This window comes from Physeter macrocephalus, chromosome 9 (assembly GCF_002837175.3).
Source record: "Physeter macrocephalus isolate SW-GA chromosome 9, ASM283717v5, whole genome shotgun sequence".
NCBI lineage: Eukaryota > Metazoa > Chordata > Mammalia > Artiodactyla > Physeteridae > Physeter > Physeter macrocephalus.
In genome coordinates, this window is record NC_041222.1 from 47,999,097 (window position 1) to 48,019,130 (window position 20,034).

Here is a 20,034-nt window from a genome sequence, read left to right on the forward strand (position 1 = left end):
TGTGTGTTTTTCTGTCTTTTCATTTTGCTTATCTTACTGTGTTTGGGTTCTCCTTTTTGCAGGCTGCAGGTTCGTAGTTCCCCTTGTTTTTGGTTTCTGTCCCCAGTGGTTAAGGTTGGTTCAGTGGGTTGAGTAGGATTCCTGGTTGAGGGGACTAGTGCCTGTGTTCTGGTGGATGAGGCTGGATGTTGTCTTTCTGGTGGGCAGGTCCACGTCTGGTGGTGTGTTTTGGGGTGTCTGTAGCCTTATTATGATTTTAGGCAGCCTCTCTGCTAATGGTTGGGGCTGTGGTCCTGTATTGCTAGTTGTTGGGCATAGGGTGTCCAGCACTGTAGCTTGCTGGTCGTTGAGTGAAGCTGGGTCTTGGTGTTGAGATGGAGATCTCTGGGAGATTTTCACCATTTGATATTACATGGAACTGGGAGGTCTCTTGTGGACCAGTGTCCTGAAGTTGGTTCTCCCACCTCAGAGACACAGCCCTAACACCTGGCTGGAGTACCAAGAGCCTTTAATCCACATGGCTCAGAATAAAAGAGAGAAAAAATGGAAAGGAAAGAAAGGAAGGAAGGAAGGAAGAATGGAAGGAAGGAAGAAAGGAAGGAAGGAAGAAAGCAAGAAAGGAAGGAAGGAAGGAGGGGAGGAAGGAAGGGAGGAAGGAAGGGAGGAAGGAAGGAGGGAAGGAGGGAAGAAAGGAAGGAAGAAAGGAAGAAAGAAAGGGAGAAGACAAAATAAAGTAGATTCGGGGGCTCTGGCTTACTCAGGCCGTGGGGAGGGAGGGGTACGGATGTGGGGCGAGCCTGCGGTGGCAGAGGCCGGCGTGACGCTGCACCGGCCCGAGGCGCGCCACGCATTCTCCCGGGGAAGCTGTCCCTGGATCCCGGGACCCTGGCAGTGGCGGGTTGCACGAGCTCCCGGGAGGGGCGGTGTGGAGTGACCTGTGCTTGCACACAGGCCTCTTGGTGGCGGCAGCAGCAACCCCAGCGTCCCACACCCGTCTCCGCTGTCCGTGCCGACAGCCGCGGCTCGCGCCCGTCTCTGGAGCTCCCTTACGCGGTGCCCTTAATCCCCTCTCCTCGCGCCCCAGGAAGCAAAGAGGCTAGAAAAAGTCTTCTGTCTCTTCGGCAGCTCCGCGCCCGTTTCTGGAGCTCCTTTACGCGGTGCGCTTAATCCCCTCTCCTCTCGCACCAGGAAGCAAAGAGGGAAGAAAAGGTCTCTTGTCTCTTAGGCAGCTCCAGACTTCAACCGGACTCCCTCCGGCTAGCCGGGGCGCACTAGCCCCTTCCGGCTGTCTTCACTCTGCCAACTCCAGACCCCTCCCTGGGATCCGACCGAAGCCGGAGGCTCAGCTCCCAGCCCCCGCCCGCCCCGGCGGGCGAGCAGACAAGCCTCTCGGGCTGTTGAGTGCCGGTCGGCACCGATCCTCTGTGCGGGAATCTCTCCGCTCTGCCCTCCGCACCCCGCTGCTGCGCTCTCCTCTGAGGCTCCGGAGCCTCCCCCTCCGCCACCCGCAGTCTCCGCCCACGAAGGGGCTTCTCGTGTGTGGGAACCCTTCCTCCTTCACGGCTCCCTCCCACTGGTGCAGGTCCCGTCCCTATTCTTTGTCTCTGTTTATTCTTTTTTCTTTTGCCCTACCCAAGTACGTGGGGTTTCTTGCCTTTTGTGAGGTCTGAGGTCTTCTGCCAGCGTTCGGTGGTAGTTCTATAGGAGAAGTTCCACGTGTAGCTGTATTTCTGATGTATCTGTGAAGAGGAAGGTGATCTCCACGTCTTACTCTTGCGCCATCTTTCCTCGATGATGTTTAGCCTTTGTATGCATACATTAAATAAAAACTCCATTAGGTTAATTAGGCTGTCAGTTGTATGAAGTAAATTTTGTCAAGGAATAGCCGAGGTGGTAATGCAGTAATAAGTTAAAAATGTGCTCACTGTGCTCTAGAATGTCACGATTGGAATCTGTGAGGAGGAAGGTGATCTCCGCGTCTTACTCTTCCGCCGTCTTGCCCATCCCTGCCTAGGTTATTGTAATAGCTTTCTAACTATATCACTTCACCTTTCTAATCATTATTGACTGTGGGATAAAGTTTAAATTCTTTGGTCTGACATTTGGACCTTCCTTTATTTCATACTGTATCAGTTAGGATTGCACTTACTTATATGTAACACGGTGTCTGGTGGTTGCTAGGGGATTCCTGACATTGATTCAGCTGCTTAAGGTTGCCAGGTCGTTTATTCTCTTGGCCTTTCCTTCATGGTTACATGGTGTTAAGGTGACTTCCCTACCTATATTCATGCTTAGATTCAGACAGAAGGTGAAGGGGAAAAAGTCAAGTGAGGCATGCCAGCTACGTCAGCCTTTTTTTAAGGAGTGGTCCTGAAAGTACCACCCAGCAACTTTCACCTAAATCTCATTTGCTTAAACCGGTTCACATGGCTATCCATCTGTGGGGAAGTAGAGGTTTTTTGGGGGGGTACACTGGTATACCCCCCCATTTGGTCTTTTGTATCAAGGAAGAAGGGGGAAATGCATACTGGGTATGTAGCTGCAGTTTTGTTACAAGTATCCAGGTCTTTGTTGTGGCGTGCAGGCTCTTTGTTGCAGCGTGCAGGCTTCTGTCTAGTTGTGGCGTGTGGGTTTTCTCTCTCTAGTTGTGGCGCACGGGCTCCAGGGTGCATGGGCTCTGTAGTTTGCAGCACACGGGCTCTCATGTTGAGGAGTGGGAGCTCGGTAGTTGTGGCACATGGGCTTAGTTGCCCCGTGGCATGTGGGATCTTAGTTCCCTGACCAGGGATTGAACCAGTGTCCCCTGCATTGCAAGGCAGATTCTTTACCACTGGACCACCAGGGAAGTCCCTATCCATCTGTATTTTTAATCCTTTCCTAAATGGTATAACTTCTCAAATACTTCACTCAGACCAATAAATTATTGAACATATCTTGTATCTTTCTACTCTTCAGAACAATTCCACTCTCCAGAACATTCTTCCTCTTCCATCCATCAAAATCCAATCCATGCTTCAAGAACAGTTTTAAATATGACCTCCTCTAATAAAGCTCATCAGTTAATCCCAGCTTGAAATGTTATTTTTCCCTTCCAGATTCCAATGAGCAATTGTCAGAGTAATCTGTTGAGAAATCATGTCGCTTTGTGGAATCTCTTCTTTTGTTGTCTGTAACTGATTTTGTTTGTTCTGTTACTGTTATATATTTATATTGTGGTTCCTCAGTTAGTGTATAAGCTTCAGTTTTATTGTCATTGTCCACAGGAAGTTTATAATTTTGATATCTCTCACTGTGCTTTGTATATAGTAGCATAGCCATACCTCATTTTATTGTGCTTCCCCGATACTGTTTTTTTACAATTGAAGATTTGTGGCACCCCTGTGTTAAGCAAGTCTATCAGTGCCAATTTCCCAAAAACATTTGCTCACTTCATGTCTCTTTGTCACATTTTGATACTTCTTGCAATATTTGAAACTTCTTCATTATTATTATATTTCTTATGGTGATCTATGATCAGTGATCTTTGATAATACTATTGTGAAAAGATTACAAATCGCTGATGGCTCAGATGATGGTTAGCAATAAAGTATTTTTTAATTAAGGTATGTACAGTTTTTTTTAGACATAATGCTATTTCATAGTATACTACAGTACAGTGTAAATATAATTTTTATAGGTACTGGGAGACCAATAAATTTGTGTGACTTTATTGCACTGGTCTGGAACAAAACCCTCAGTATCTGAGAAATGACTGTACATGATAGTTATTCAGTTAATGGATTTGACACAGTCATTGCTGTCAGTGAAGACTTCTTTATATATGAAGGATAACTTATGAATGTCACTTTCATTTGTAACTTTGGTTTCTCTTACAGGCAAATGTTCTGAAAAAAGACTCTGCATGGGAATGGCATGCCTTACAATGACAGAAATGGAAGGAACATCCTCATCTCCTGTACATCAGAACGGTGATATTCCTGGAAATGCTAATTCTGTGAAGCAGATAGATCCAGTTCTACAGGTCTATCTTTATCATTCCCTTGGAAAAGCCGAGGGGGATTATCTGAAGTTTCCAACTGGGGAGTATGTTGCAGAAGAGATTTGTGTTGCTGCTTCTAAAGCTTGTGGTAAGTGTTAAAAAGCAGTGTTTTTCTTCTTATTAATATATCCGTGCTTTAATTATGCTACTCTTAACACAATGTACATGTATAATATATTTTTTATGCTTCTGTGATTGACAAGTGTTTTCATATGCGTATAAAATGAGAATATCACTAAAGTAGAATTTAAGGTAAATTCTGTGTTGAGCGAGTGGTATAGACTGAATGTTTGTGTTCCCCAAAATTCGTGTTGAAACCTACTCCTCTAATGTGATGAGTTTGGAAGTGGGGCTTTCGAGAGATGAATCAGTTATGAGGGTGGATTCTTCATCAGTGGGACTGGTACCTTTGTTAAAGAGACCACTGAGAGTTTCTTTGCTCCTTCTGCCATGTGTGGACATAGCAAGAAGATGAATAAGAAGATGAACCATCTATGAACCAGGAATTGGGTCCTCATTAGACACTACATATGCCAGCTCCTTGATTTTGTACTTCCAAACCTCCAGAAATGTGAGAAATACATTTCTATTTTTTTTATAAGCCACCTTGTCTGTGGTATTTTTGTTATAGTATCCTGAATGAACTAAAACAAAAATTGGTACTGAGAAGTGGAGGGGTGCTGTAATAAATTCCTAAAAATGTTGAAGTGGCTTTGGAACTGGCTAATGGGTAATGGAAGAGTTTTGAGGTGCATGCTAGAAAAAGCCTACATTGTTGTGAAGAGGAGATTCAGGTGTGGACTCAAAAGCAAAGGAGGAGAGGTGTACAGAAGAACCTCAGTCTTAGAGAACACCTTTGTAATCCTGCACAGAATATTGGTAGAATTGTTTACTGTAAAGACCATTCTGATAAGATCTCGGGTGGAAATGAGGACTTTGTTATTGGAAACTGAAAGAAAAGTGATCCTTGTTGTAAAGTGTCAAAGAACTTGGCTGAGTTATGTTCATGTTTTAGTGCTTTGTAGAATGTAGAACTTGTGAGCAATGAAATTGGATATTTACTTGAAGTAATTTCTAAGCAAAGGTTTGAAGGTGTGGCTTGAGCCCTCCTAACTGCTTATAGTTGTAAAAAGTTAATAAACAGAAACCTCAATAAAGTAGAATCAGGAGACCAGAAGGGGGAGTTCTCATGCCCTGCAAGGATACCAGAGCCCAAGATGAAGAAGAAAGACACCTCTTCTTTCCTGGCAAGGACTCAAACAATGAAAAACCTTGGGCTCCTTGTTTCCTGTAGCCCTCCCCTCTAGGAGGGTGTTCTCCTTCCCTTGCCTTGGGGGAGCTTCCATGTGGCTCACCATGATTGCAGACCACAGATTGCAGTTCTCTGCTGATCCCAAATAAATCCATCTTTTCTGGAAAAATACCTGGCAGCCTATTTGTTTTAGGTCAACATAGTATAATTAGAAATAACTTAAAGGCGTTATTATAAACGTTAAGCAAAAAGGAAGCAGGACTTAAAAATTTGGAAAATTCCCCACCTATCCAAAAGATGAGAAAGCCTGTTCAGAAGAGAACACTAAGGGTGTGTCCAAGCAACCATTTGTTAAGATTAGTGTGGATAAGCCATCTCAACAGGAACCAGATGCTGCTGCCTAAAACAATGAAAGAATGACCCTGAAGACAGTTCAGAAATCACCGGGGCTACTGTCTTAGCACAGGGCCTGGAGGCAGAATGATTTCAAAGGAGGAGATGCCAGTGTTTGGAGACCTTGAGCTTGCTGCTTGGTGCTACCTCACCTTGAGGGCTCTGCTGGTGCACTGCTGGTGCTGAGCTCCTTGGCTGCCCCAGGTGTGGTTCTGGCAGCCCCTGGTGCAGCAGCTGCCTCTCAGCAGGGTGCAGGCAACAAACTGGTGGAATAAGCCATCTCCACTAGTGGAGAATGCACAGGCCCAGGGGGCATGTCTGACTCCACCTAGATTTCAAAGAACAGGAGCCACCCAAATCCACTAAGGCAGGGCTGCCAGGAGCCTTAGGTGCCCACCCTCTGCCCAGCAAAGCTGAAGGGGCAGGAATGCCGCCCAAGTGTGTCCTGTAGGTAGGACCTCTGCTTCAGTGGGCCTGGAGGGCAGAGTATCAAGTTAGAGGATTATTCATGGACCTTAAGGTCCAATGGAATTTTCCCTGTTGGGTTTTAGACTTGCTTGAGACTTGTCACACCTTTCTTCTAAATATCTGTCCTGTGCCTGTTCTGCCATTGTATTTTGGAAGCACATAACTTGTTTAATTTCACAGGTTTACAGCTGGAGAACCTCAGGATGAATTGTACCTTGAGTCTCATCCAAATCTGCTTTAGATGATATTTAGATGAGACTTTGAACTCAGACTTTGAGTTGATGTTGGAATGAGTTAACACTTTTGGGGCTGTTGGGAATAGAATGAACATATTTTGAATGTGAGAAGGATATTATTTTGGGGGTCCAAGAACAGATTGCTATAGATTGAATGTACCTCTTCTCCCTCAAATTCATATGTTGAAACCTAATCCCCCAGTGTGATTGTATTTGGCGGTGGGGTGATCAGGTCATAAGGTTAAGTATCACCGTATCTCAGTTGCTTTTCTACCCATATGTGGCTCAGTTATAGAACTTGTCTCTTTGGATTATGGATATTCGTGTCTCTTTTTTCAAGATACAATCAGTTATGTTATAGTGTAAATAGGTGTTCCTAAAATGCACTATGCTCTGCAGAATTGTGCAATAAAAACCATAGGGCTTAGAGGAAAAATGAGATTAGTGGCATAACATTCTAAACTTCGTGAAATTTAAAAAAACAATAAAAACAGCACATGTTAAATGGTAACAAAATATATTAAATCTGCAATATATTTGGCACTTTACCTTAAAAAAGTCTTGAAGCTTGCTTGTGAAAGTGGGCGCTGGAAAGGTTGCATCTTGTGAGTTAGTGTGAGGCTGTAGAAGGAAAGTATCTGAGATCACATGAGAAGTTGTAACACCACATATAGATGGCTGTGGCTCATAACATACATGGTAAACTGAGGTAGCCAGTAGGTGTTTGTTCCATGTATGTTCTCAGTTTGGATGCCAGGCTGAAGGAGTACCCCCATATGAGACATAATGTTCTCCTGGTAAAAGGCAAAAAAACATGAGGGCTGCTGGAAACGAAATACCTCCCTACTGCCTCTGCTTGGAACTAACACACTCTCACTTCTGCTCAGATTCCATTGGCCAAACCAAGTCATACGGCCAAGCCAGTGTTAGTCAGATGGGGTGGTCCTCTCAGGGACTGGGAAGAGAAGAGTGAGTATTTGTGAGCAGTATTGTAGTCTGCTACACTTTTGCCTCTTGGCCACAAATAATTTCTTTCTTCAGTATTGAGAATAAATTTTCTCCTTCCCCAGTGAGGATACCCAAAGGTGTCATTGAGTCAGGCTTAAAATCCAGGCTCTTCTTATATTCTCTCAGTCATTCATGTCCAGATGTTATTCTGCTTGATTCAGAGAATCTAAACTGAAAAGACAATTATTCTGATATCATATCTACAGCCTTGACAAGTTATATTTCAAATATATGATATGAGATAGTTTTCCCTAGCATAGAGACAGCAAGGTTTAGACAAAATAGCTATGTAGAGTTATCCTTTGGAATCCTCCCACCTCTCTCTGAGCCCTGTGCCAGTTACTCTTCCTTGATTGAATTATGTATCTAGTATCCTCATATTCCTTTCCATTCCCATCCCCAAATGCCCTTTATTGTATCTAGCTGCAATCAGAACTTATGTTGATGACCCTTTGTTAAGTATGGTTTTGATGATAAAATAATTTGCAATAAGTTATAAATGACAAATAGTTTTAATATTGAGATATTTGTATTTAATGAAGAATCTTGATCTGTAGTAACCTCTAATTGTAAAAAATGTTTAGGGGAAATGTATTCCTTTTAAATGACCTTTATTCTTTTCTCAGTCCCCAAAGAGTAGAATATGGAGTTAATGTTATAGCTGTATCCCATTCACCTCTTTCAGCTAGCTAAAATTTATTGACACTGTGTTAAATGCTTTATGTGTGTTACTCAATTCTTACAACAGCACTAGGGTGTGTAGATGTTCTAGTGTAAGCACCTGACAATTAGCTTTAAAAAAATTTTTTTTACTTTATATTGGAACATAGTTGATTAACAATGTTGTGTTAGTTTCAGGTGTACAGCAAAGTGATTCAGTTATACATATACATGTATCTATTCTTTTTCACATTCTTTTCCCATTTAGGTTATTTCAGAATATTGAGCATAGTTACCTGTGCTATACAGTAGGTCCTTGTTGGTTATCTATTTTATTTTATTTATTTTAAAACATTTATTTATTTTTATTTTTGTCTGTGTTGGGTCTTTGTTGCTGCGTGCGGGCTTTCTGTAGTTGCGGCGAGCAGGGGCTACTCTTCGTCAAGGTGTGCGGGCTTCTCATTGCAGTGGCTTCTCTTGTTGTGGAGCATGGGCTCTAGGCTTGTGGGCTTCCGTAGTTGTGGCTCGTGGGCTTCCGTAGTTGTGGCTTGTGGGCTCTAGAGCACAGGCTCAGTAGTTGTGGTGCACAGGCTTAGTTGCTCTGTGGCATGTGGGATCTTCCCAGACCAGGGCTCAAACCCGTGTCCCTTGCATTGGCAGGTGGATTCTTAATCACTGCACCACCAGGGAAGCCCGGTTATATATTTTATAGCAGTGTGTACATGTCAATCCCAAGCTCCCAATCTATCCGTCTCCCCCATCCTTTCCCCCTGGTAACCATAAATTCTCTAAGTCTGTGAGTCTGTTTCTGTTTTGTAAATAAGTTCATTTGTGTCATTTTTTTTAGATCTACATATAAATGATATCATATGATACTTGGCTTTCTCTGTCTGACTTACTTCACTTAGTATGATAATCTCCAGGTCTTCCATGTTGCCACAAATGGCATTATTTCATTCTTTTTTATGGCTGAGTGATATTCCACTGTATATATGTACCACATCTTCTTTATACATTCCTCTGTCAATGGACATTTAAGTTGCTTCCATGTATTAGCTATTGTAAATAGTGCTGCAATGAACATTGAGGTGCATGTATCCTTTCAAACCATGTTTTTCTCCGGATGTATGCCCAGGAGTGGGATTGCTGGCTCATATGGTAGCTCTATTTTTAGATTTTTAAGGAGCCTTCAAAATGTTCTCCATAGTGGCTGTACCAATTTACATTCCCACTGTTGTTTGCACCACAGTGCAAAAGAGTTCCCTTTTCTCCACACCCTCTCCAGCATTTATCATTTATAGATTTTTTTCATTATGGCCATTCTGACTGGTGTGAGGTGATATCTCATAGATTTGATTTGTATTTCTCTAATAATTAGCAATGTTGAGCACCTTTTCATGTGCCTCTTGGCCATCTATATGTCTTCTTTGGAGAAATGTCTATTCAGGTTTTCTGCCCATATTTTGATTGGGTTGTTTGCTTTTTTGATACGCATGAGGTGATTGTAAATATTGGAGACTAATCCTTTGTCAGTCACGTGGTTTGTAAATATTTTCTCCCGTTCTGTGGGATATCTTTTCGTTTTGTTCATGGTTTCCTTTGCTGTGCAAAAGCTTTTAAGTTTCATTAGGTCCCATTTGTTTATTTTTGTTTTTATTTTCTTTTCTAGAGGAGATGGGTCAAAAAGGATCTTGCTGTGATTTATGTCATAGAGTGTTCTGCCTATGTTTTCCTCGAAGAGTTTTATAGTGTCTGGCCTTACATTTAGGTCTTCATATGTGCGTGAATTTATCTCTGGGCTTTCTGTCCTGCTCCCTTTATCTATATTTCTGTTTTTGTACCAGTACCATACTGTCTTGATTACTGTAGCTTTGTAGTAGAGTCTGAAGTCCAGGAGCCTGATTCCTTGAGCTCCATTTTTCTTTCTCAAGATTGCTTTGGCTATTGGGTGTCTTTTGTGTTTCCATACAAATTGTGAAATTTTTTGTTGTAGTTCTGTGACAAATGCCATTGGTAATTTGATACGGATTGCATTGAATCTGTAGATTGCCTTGGGTAGTATAGTCATTTTGATAATATTGATCGTTCCAGTCCAAGAACTTGTTACATCTTTCCATCTGCTTGTATCATCTTCAATTTCTTTCATCAGCATCTAAATAGTTTTTAGAGTACATGCCCACTTTCCGGAGAGTTTTTATCATAAATGGGTATTGAATTTTGTCAAAAGCTTTTTCTGTATCTATTGGGATTATTATATAGTTTTTATTCTTCAGTTCTTTGATGTGGTGATTCACACTGATTGATTTGCGGACATTGAAAAATTCCTGCATTCCTGGGATAAATCCCACTTTGATCATGGTGTATGATCTTTTTAATGTGTTGTCGGATTCGAATAGGTAGTATTTTGTTGAGGCTTTTTGCGTCCCTGTTTATCAGTAATATTGGCCTGTAATTTTCTTTTTTTGTGGTATCTTTGTCTGGTTTTGGTATCATGGTAATGGTGGCCTCATAGAATGAGTGTGGGAGTGTTCCTTCCTCTGCAGTTTTTTGGAATAGTTGCAGAAGGATAAGTATTAACTCTTCTCTAGATGTTTGATAGAATACGCTTGTGAAGCCATCTGGTCCTGGACTTTATTAGTTGGGAGTTTTTAAATCACATTTTCAATTTCAGTACTTCTGATCCATCTGTTCATATTTTCTATTTCTTCCTGGTTTAGTTTTGGGAAATTGTACCTTTTTAAGAATTTGTCCACTTCTTCCAGGTTGTCCATTTTATTGGCATATAGTGCTTGTAGCAGTCTCTTATGATCCTTTGTATTTCTGTGATGTCCATTGTAACTTCTCCTTTTTCATTTTTAATTTTATTGGTTTAAGCCCTCTCCCCTTTTTCTTGATGAGTCCGGCTAAAGGTTTATCAATTTTATTTATCTTTTCAAAGAACCAACCTTTAGTTTCATTGTTCTTTTCTTTTTTCTTAGTTTCTATTTCATTTCTTTCTGCTCTGATCTTTATGATTTCTTTCATTCTACTAACTTTGGGTTTTGTTTGTTCTTCTTTCTGTAGTTGCTTTAGGTGTAAGGTTAGGTTTTTCATTTGAGATTTTTCTCTTGTTTCCTAAGGTAAGATTGTATTGCTGTAAACTTCCCTCTTAGAACTGCTTTTGCTGCGTCCCATAGGTTTTGGATTGTCGTGCTTTTGTTTCCATTTGTCTGTAGGTATTTTTTGATTTCCTCTTTGATTTCTTCAGTGATCTGTTGGTTGTTTAGTAGCATATTGTTTAGCCTCCACGTGTTTCCGTTTTTTACAGTTTTTTTGTCTTGTAGTTAGTTTCTAATCCCATAGCATTGTGGTCAGAAAAGATGCTTGATATGATTTCAGTGTTCTTAAATTTACTGAGGCTGGCTTTGTGGCACAGCATGTGTTCACTCCTGGAGAATGTTCCATGTGCACTTGAGAAGAATGTGTATTCTTCAGCTTTTGGATGGAATGCTCTATAAAAATTAAATACATCTGGTCTGATGTGTCATTTAAGGCATGTGTTTCCTTATTGATTTTCTGTCTGGATGATCTGTTCATTGATGAAAGTGGAGTGTTCAAGTCCCCCACTATTATTTTGTTACTGTCAATTTCTCCCTTTATGGCTGTTAGTACTTGCCTCCTTTACTGAGGTGCTCCTGTGGTAGGTACATATATATTTACAATTGTTATATCCTCTTCTTGGATTGACCCCTTGATCATTATGTAGTGTCCTTCTCTGTCTCTTGTAACAGTCTTTATTTTAATGTCTATTTTGTTTGATATGAGTATTGCTACTCCAGCTTTCTTTTGATTTCCATGTGCATGGAATACCTTTTTCCATACCCTCACTTTCAGTCTGTATGTGTTCCTAGATCTGAAGTGGACCTCTTGTAGACAGCATATATATGAGTCTAGTTTTTGTATCCATTCAGCCAGTCTGTGTGTTTTGATTGGAGCATTTAATCTGTTTACGTTTAAGATAATTATCAATATGTATATTCTTATTGCCATTTTGTTAATTGTTTTGGATTTATTTTGTAGGTCTTTTTTCTTCCCTTACTCTTTTGTTCTCTTGAGATTTGATGACTAACTTTAGTGTTGTGTTTGGATTCCTTTCTGTTTTTTTTACATGTATCTATTGTAGATTTTCAGTTTGCAGTGACCATGAGGTTTTGATATAGCAGTCTGTGTATAAACAAAATTGTTAAAAGTTGCTGATCTTTTAATTTCAAATGCATTTCCAGTATCCTGCAGTTGTGCTCTCCTCTTCTCACAACTGCTGGTTTTGATATCATATTTCTCTGTGGATGATTTCCTACCTTTACTGTATGTTTGCCTTTACTGGTGAGCTTTTCCATTCGTAATTTTCTTGTTTCTAGTTGTGGACTTTTCTTTTCAGCTTTGAGACGTTCCTTTAGCATTTGTTGCAGAGCTGTTCTGGTGGTGCTGAATTGTCTTAGCTTTTGCTTGTCTGTAAAGCTTTTGATTTCTCTGTCAAATTTGAATGAGATCCTTGCTGGGTAGAGTATTCTTGGTTGTAGGTTCTTCCCTTTCATCACTTGAAATATATTGTGCCACTTCCTTCTGACCTGCAGCGTTTCTGCTGAGAAATCAGCTGATAACCTTATGGGAGTTTCCTTGTATGTTATTTGTTACTTTTCCCTTGTTGCTTTTAATATTTTTTCTTTGTCTTTAATATTTGTCAGTTTGATTACTGTGTGTCTTGGCGTGTTCCTCCTTGAATTAATCCTGTATGGGACTCTCTATGCTTCCTTGACTTGGGTGGCTGTCTACTTTCCCACGTTAGGGAAGTTTTCAGCTCTTACTCTTCAAATATTGTCTCAGGTCTTTTCTCTCTCTCTTCTCATTATGGGACCCCTATAATGTGAATGTTGGTGCGTTCAGTGTTGTTCCAGAGGTCTCTGAGTCTGTCCTCATTTCTTTCATCCTTTTTACTTTATTCTGTTGTGAGGCAGTGATTTCCACCATTCTGTCTTCCAGCTCACTTATGCATTCTTCTGCCTTAGTTATTCTGCTATTGATTCCTTCTGGTGTATTTTTCATTTCAGTTATTGTGTTGTTGATCTGTTTGTTCTTTAGTTCTAGGTCTTTGTTAAACATTTCTTGTATCTTCTCGATCTGTGCTTCCATTCTTTTTCCAAGATCTTGGTTTGTCTTCACTATCATTACTCTGAATTCTTTTTCTGGTGGATTGCCTATGTCCACTTCACTTAGCTGTTCTCCTTGGGTCTTACCTTATTCCTTCATCTGGGACATATTCCTCTGCCATCTCATTTTGTCTAACTTTCTGTGATTGCAGTTTCTTTTTCACAGACTGCAGAACTGTAGTTCTTCTTGCTTCTGCTCTCTTCCCTCCAGTGGATGAGGGTGTGTAAGAGGCTTGTGGGAGGGACTGGTTCCTGCCCATTGGTGGGTGGAACTGGGTCTTGTCCCTCTGGTGGTCAGGGCCATGCTCAGGAAGACTTTAAACCCTGTCTGGTGATGGGTGGAGCTGTGTTCCTGACCTGTTGATTGTTTGGCCTGAGGCATGCCAGCACTGGAGCCTTCAGGCTGTTGGGTGGGGCTAGGTCTTGGGGAGAAAATGGCAGCCTCCAGAAGGGCTCACACCGATGAGTACGCTCCAGAACTACTGCTGCCAGTGTCTCTGTCCCCGCAGTGAGCCACAGCCACCCCTCGCCCCTGCAGGAGACCCTCCAGTACTAGCAGGTAAGTCTGGCCTGTTCTCTTATGAGGTCACTGCTTTTTTCCCTGCCCCTGGTATGCATGAGACCTTGTGTGCACTGTTTAAGAGTGGAATTTCTGTTTCCCCTAGTCAAATCCCACTTGCCTTCAAAGCCAGATTCTCTGGGGGCTCCTCCTCCCGTTGCCTGATCCCCAGATTGGGGAGCCTGACATGGGGCCCAGGAGTTTCACTCCTGTGGGAGAACTTCTGTGGTATAATTATTTTCCAGTTTCTGGTTCGCACACCTGGTGGGTATGGGATTTGCTTTTATCACGATTGTGCCCCTCCTATCGCCTTGTTGTGGCTTCTTCTTTGTCTTTGGATGGAGGGTATCTTTTTTGGTAGGATCTAGCGTTTTTTTGTCAATGGTTGTTCTGCAGCTAGTTGTGATTTTGGTGTTCTCGTAAGAAGGGGTGAGTTCACCTCCTTCTCCACCATCTTGAGACTTTCCCAGGAAGATTAATTTGGAAGAGGGTTCATCTTTAGGAAACTTCTTGCATGAATGGCTACCAGCAGAGAAGAGCTTTCTGCTCACCACACTCCTAGTTAGTACTGTAGCCAGGAATTCCAGCTGTAGCTGTTTCTTGGAAATCACAGTGAGGCCGAAAGTCAGGGTCCTGAAGGATTGTTTGCTCCTGGAGTTATCCAACAACTAGCTTTGTTGATTGCAGTGTGTCTGGTATTAAGCTTTTGATTGTCTAGGTAGCCACTTGAAAGACATCCATTTCAAATAAACAAATTGCCAGCTATAGGACTAAATAAAGAGCCAGGCCACCCCACCCATGAAGTTCCTTTTTTTAAAGAGGTCTGACTTAGATAACTTAGATACTGACCATTTTACCTCTTGCTTTTCTCTTCTTGTGCTTCTTGTGCTTCCATTCCTGCTTTATGTTTTAAATTCATCAATAAAAAGAAACCTGTGAAACCCTAGGCACCTCATTCTCAACCCCAATAAAGACAGAACCCCAGGTTTGCATTCACTAGCTCTCTACCCGTGACCTTGCTCTGTGGCCAGGACTTGAGAATAATAAACGTTGTTTATTTTTCACAGTTCCCTGGTGGTTGTTGCTGAAGTACATCTTGTAATCATAGTAAGATCCATAAGGGCTAGTCCAGCCACAGTATTGATTCTGGAAGGGGAAATGTCTGTGGGGTTTGCCTTAGTTCTGGGTGGGTCTTTAGGTACTTCTGGCAGTAGCAACGTTATTGCTAAACTGAGACTGACACAGAACAAGGTACTATGTTTATCTCTCTTTTAAAGTGAGGAAATTGACCAAATGACTTTTATTCTTAATTTCATCTTAGAATTCCTTTTGGGATTTTTGGAAGTAGAGTTTTCAGGGCCCTAATCTTTAATACTGAAAAGTATGACCAGTCAAGAGATGGTTCAGGCATTCATTCAGCCAAGCCAACACCCATGGAGCCATCTAACCCTGAATCATACCAGTGGGTGTGAAGTAGTATCTCATGTTTATTTTTTGTAAAACTGTATTGATATGTAACTCAATATCATACATTTCAAGTAATACATTTCATATATTTTTGCAAAAGCTTTATTGATATATAATTCAACATCATACATTGCAAATCATATATTTCACGTTTTAAATATGTACAATTCAGTAGTTTGTACTGTCCTCACAGAGTTGCCCAACCATCACCACAATCAATTTTAGAACTTTTTCTTCTCCCCCAAGAAAACCCTGTGCTTATCACTTCGCAACTCTCCATCTCTCCCCAGTCTTAGGCAACCACTAAACTACTTTCTATCTTAGTAAATTTGCCTTTCTGTCTCAGTAAATTTGGATTATATAATATTTGGCCTTTTGTTACTGGCTTCTTAAACTCATATGTTTATAAGTTTCCTTCATGTTGTATCATTTATCAGTACTTAATTCTTCCATGGCTGAATAATATTGTGTTGATATACTACATTGTGTTGTGTTGATATACCTCTTGTTTAACCACTGATCAGTTGATGGAAATTTGGGCTGTTTCCAACTTTTGGCTATCATGAATAATGTTTCTGTGAACATTTGTATACAAGTTTTTCTGTGGACGTATGACTTCATTTCTGTTGTGTATAAATCTAGGATTGCTGGGTCAAATAGTAATCTTATGTTTAACTTCTTGAGGAACTCCTAGACTTTTTGAAAGTGGCTGCACCATTTAACATTTATACTAGTAGTGTGCTAGGGTTCAGATTTTGGCACATCCTTAATAACAGTTACAATTATCTGACTTTAAAAAATTATATCCATCCTAGTGTGTATGAAGTAATATATCATACTTTTTGTATTTTTCTCTGATCACTAATGATTTTGAACTTCTTTGCATTGCTTATTGACCACTGCATATTTTCTGTGGAGAAATATTTATTCAAATCATTTGCCCACTTTTTAAATGGCTTTTTTGCTTTTTTGTTATTACGTTTTTAGTAGTTATAGTATCTAGATAGAGATCCCTTATCAAGCATATGATTTGGATATATTTTCTCCCATTTTGTATTTTGTCTTTTCATTAATTATCTGGATCTGGATGGTGTCCTTTGAAGCAAATATTTTTAATTTTAATGAGGCCCAGTTTATCAACTTTAGTTGTTGTTGCTTGTGTTTTTGTGTCATATCTAAGAATCCATTTACCAAATCGAAGGTCATGACAAATTCCCCTTACATTTTCTTTTCTAGGAGTTTTACAGTTTTTGCTTTGATTCATTTTGAGTTGATTTTTGCAGATGGTCTGAGGTAGGGATTCAGTGTTATTCTTTTGCATGTGAATATCCATTTATTACTGACTTCTTCCATTTTGTATAGTGTTTATAAAGTTCATCCATGTTGTACCATATATTAGTACATCATTCTTCTATGGCTGAATAATATCAAATACATGGTACAACATGAATGAACCTTACAAAAATTGTGTGAAGTGTAAGACGCTAGTAACAAATGAATGTTTACATGTAGATCACAGCACTCTTTGATGAAGAGACTTTGATTTCCCCGCTCAGTAGTCTCAGATCACTTGGCAAAATGTCATTGGTCCATAAACAAATGGGCTTATCTCTGGATTTTCAATTCTATTCCATTGGGCTGTATTTCTCTCCTACTGCCAGTACCACACTGTTTAGATCATTGTAGCTTTGTAGTAAGTTTTGAAATCAGGATGTGTTAGTTTTCCAACTTTCTTGTTCTTTTTAAAGATTGTTTGGCTCTTCTAGTCCCTTCAATTTTTATATGAATTTTATGATTAACTGGTCAATTACTGCCGTAAAGACAGCTGAGATTACAGTAGGGATTGCACTGAATATATAGGTTAATTTGGAGAATATTGCCATCTTAAAGTCTTCCAGTCAGTGAATGTTACATGTCTTTTTGCCTTTTTAGGTGTTCTTCAATTTTTTCAGCAGTGTTTTATAAGTGCTAAAAGTGTATAAGTCTTTTACCTCTTAAGTTTATTCATAGGTATTTTATTCACTTGGATGTTGTTGTGAATGGAACTTTTTTGTTATCCTTTTTGGATTGTTCATTGCTAGTGTATAGAAGTACAACTGATTTTTGCATGTTGGTCTTGTATCCTACAACTTTGCTGAATTCATTTATAAGCCCTTGTTGTTGTTTTTGAGGGGGGTTGTTTACTATTTTCTTTATAAAGATCATGTCATGTGCAGATAGGCACAGTTTTAATTCTTCCTTCCCCATTTGGATGTCTTTTATTTCTTTTTCTTGCCTAACTGCTCTGGATATAACTTCCATTACAATGTGGAAAAAACGTGGTCAGTATGGGTATCCTTGTTGCTTTTCTTAGGGATAGGTTTTTAGTCTTTCACCACTCATTATGAAGTTACTTGTAGGTTCTTCTTAAGTGCCCTTTATCAGATTGAGGAAGTTCTCTTCTATTCCTAGTTTAAGTATTTAAAGTCATAAAGGGTATTGGTTTTTGTCAGGTACTTTTTATGTATAAATTGAGATAATAATTTTCATATGTTGAACCACCCTGTATTCCTGGGATACATCCTATCTGGTAATGGTGTATAATCCTCTTAGTATTTTGTTGGATATGGTTTGCTACTATTTTGTTGAGGATATTTGCATCTGTATTCATCAAGTATATTGGTCGGTAGTTTTCTTACAGGGTCTTTGCTTGGCTTTGTGTCAGGGTGATGCTGCCCTGATTGAATCAGTTTAGAAGCATTCCCTCTTCATTTTCTTGAAGATTTCAAGAAAGATTGCTGTCACTTTTTCTTTTTTTTTTTTTTTTTGCGGTACACAGGCCTCTCACTGTTGTGGCCTCTCCCGTTGCGGAGCACAGGCTCCGGAAGCGCAGGCTCAGTGGCCATGGCCCATTGCGGAACACAGACTCCGGATGCAAGGCTCAGCGGCCATGGCTCATGGGCCTAGCCGCTCGGCGGCATGTGGGATCTTCCCAGACCGGGGCACGAACCCATGTCCTCTGCATTGGCAGGCGGACTCTCAACCACTGCACCACCAGGGAAGCCCGTGTCATTTCTTCTTTAAAAGATTGGTAGAATTCAGCAAGCAGGGAAATTATCTGGTCCTGAGCTTTTCTTTGTTCAGAAGTTTTTGATTGCAGATTCAATTTCTTTATTTTTATTTCTTTTAGAGTCAGTTTTGATGATTAAGTTTCTAGGAATTTTTCTGTTTCACCTAGGTTATCTGATTTTTGGTAGATAATTTTTTATAGTATTTTCTTATAATCCCTTTAATTTCTTTAATTCCAATAGTGTACTGTTCCCACTAACATTTCTGAATTGGTAATTTGAATCTTTTCTATTTTTTTTTCTTGTTCATTCTAGCTAAAGTTTTGTTACTTTTCTTAATCTTTTTGTAGAACCCACATTTCGTTTCATTGATTTTTCTCTATTCTTCTATTCAGTCTTTCCCTTATTGCTACTCTAGTCTTTATATTTTCTTTATTGCTATTGGCTTTGGATTTAGTCTACTCTTTTTATAGTTCCTTACTATGTATAATGAAGTTACTGATTTGATATCTTCATTCTTTTTTTCTTTTTTTTTTAACATCTTTATTGGAGTATAATTGCTTTACAATGTTGTGTTAGTTTTTGCTGTATGACAAAGTGAATCAGCTATATGTATACATATATCCCCATATCCCCTCCCTCTTGCATCTCCCTCCCACCCTCCCTATTTCACCCCTCTAGGTGGTCACACAGCACCAAGCTGATCTCCCTGTGCTATGCAGCTGCTTCCTACTGGCTATCTGTTTTACGTTTTGTAGTGTATATATGTCAGTGCTACTCTCTCACTTCATCCCAGCTTGCCCTTCCCCCTCCCCATGTCCTCAAGTCCATTCTCTACAACTGCATGTTTCTTTATTCCTGTCCTGCCCCTAGCTTGATCAGAACCGTTTTTTTGTTTGTTTGTTTTTTTAAGATTTCATATATATGTGTTAGCATACGGTATTTGTTTTTCTCTTTCTGACATACTTCACTCTGTATTACAGACCCTAGGTCCATCCACCTCACTACAAATAACTCAATTTCATTTCTTTTTATGGCTGAGTAATATTCCATTGTATATATGTACCACATCTTTATGCATTCACCTGTTGATGGACACTTAGGTTGCTTCGATGTCCTGGCTATTGTAAATAGAGCTTCAATGAACATTATGGTACATGATGGTTTTCAAATTATGCTTCTCTCAGGGTATATGCCCAGTAGTGGGATTGCTGGGTCATATCGTAGTTCTGTTTTTAGATTTTTAAGGAACCTCCATACTGTTCTCCATAGTGGCTGTATCAATTTACATTCCCACCAACAGTGCAAGAGGGTTCCCTTTTCTCCACACCCTCTCCAGCATTTATTGTTTGTAGATTTTTTGATGATGGCCATTCTGACTGGTGTGAGGTGATACCTCACTGTAGTTATGATTTGCATTTCTCTGGTAGTTAGTGATGTTGAGCATCCTTTCATGTGTTTGTTGGCAGTTTGTGTATCTTCTTTGGTGAAATGTCTGTTTAGATCTTCTGCCCATTTTTGGATTGGGTTCTTTGTTTTTTTTGATATTGAGCTGCATGAGCTGGTCTTCGCCTAAGAGTTTTAAAGTGTCCTGCCTTACATTTAGGTCTTTAATTCATTTTGAATTTATTTTTGTGTATGGTGTTAGGGAGTGTTCTAATTTCATTCTTTTACATGTAGCTGTCCAGTTTTCCCAGCACCACTTATTGAAGAGGCTGT

The 20,034-nt window shown here is 40.2% G+C and overlaps 1 protein-coding gene across 5 annotated transcripts in view; it reads left to right on the plus strand.

Moving 5' to 3' along the window:
* Positions 1-20,034, plus strand: part of JAK2 (Janus kinase 2) — a 168,274-nt gene that overhangs the window by 54,330 nt on the left and 93,910 nt on the right. For all 5 annotated transcript variants that reach the window (XM_024126771.3, XM_024126773.3, XM_055087198.1 and 2 more), the window contains one exon: positions 3,876-4,127. In XM_024126771.3, coding sequence (XP_023982539.1) covers positions 3,902-4,127 — 226 coding nt within the window. In that variant the 5' untranslated portion in view covers positions 3,876-3,901. The remainder of the gene's footprint in view (positions 1-3,875; positions 4,128-20,034) is intronic.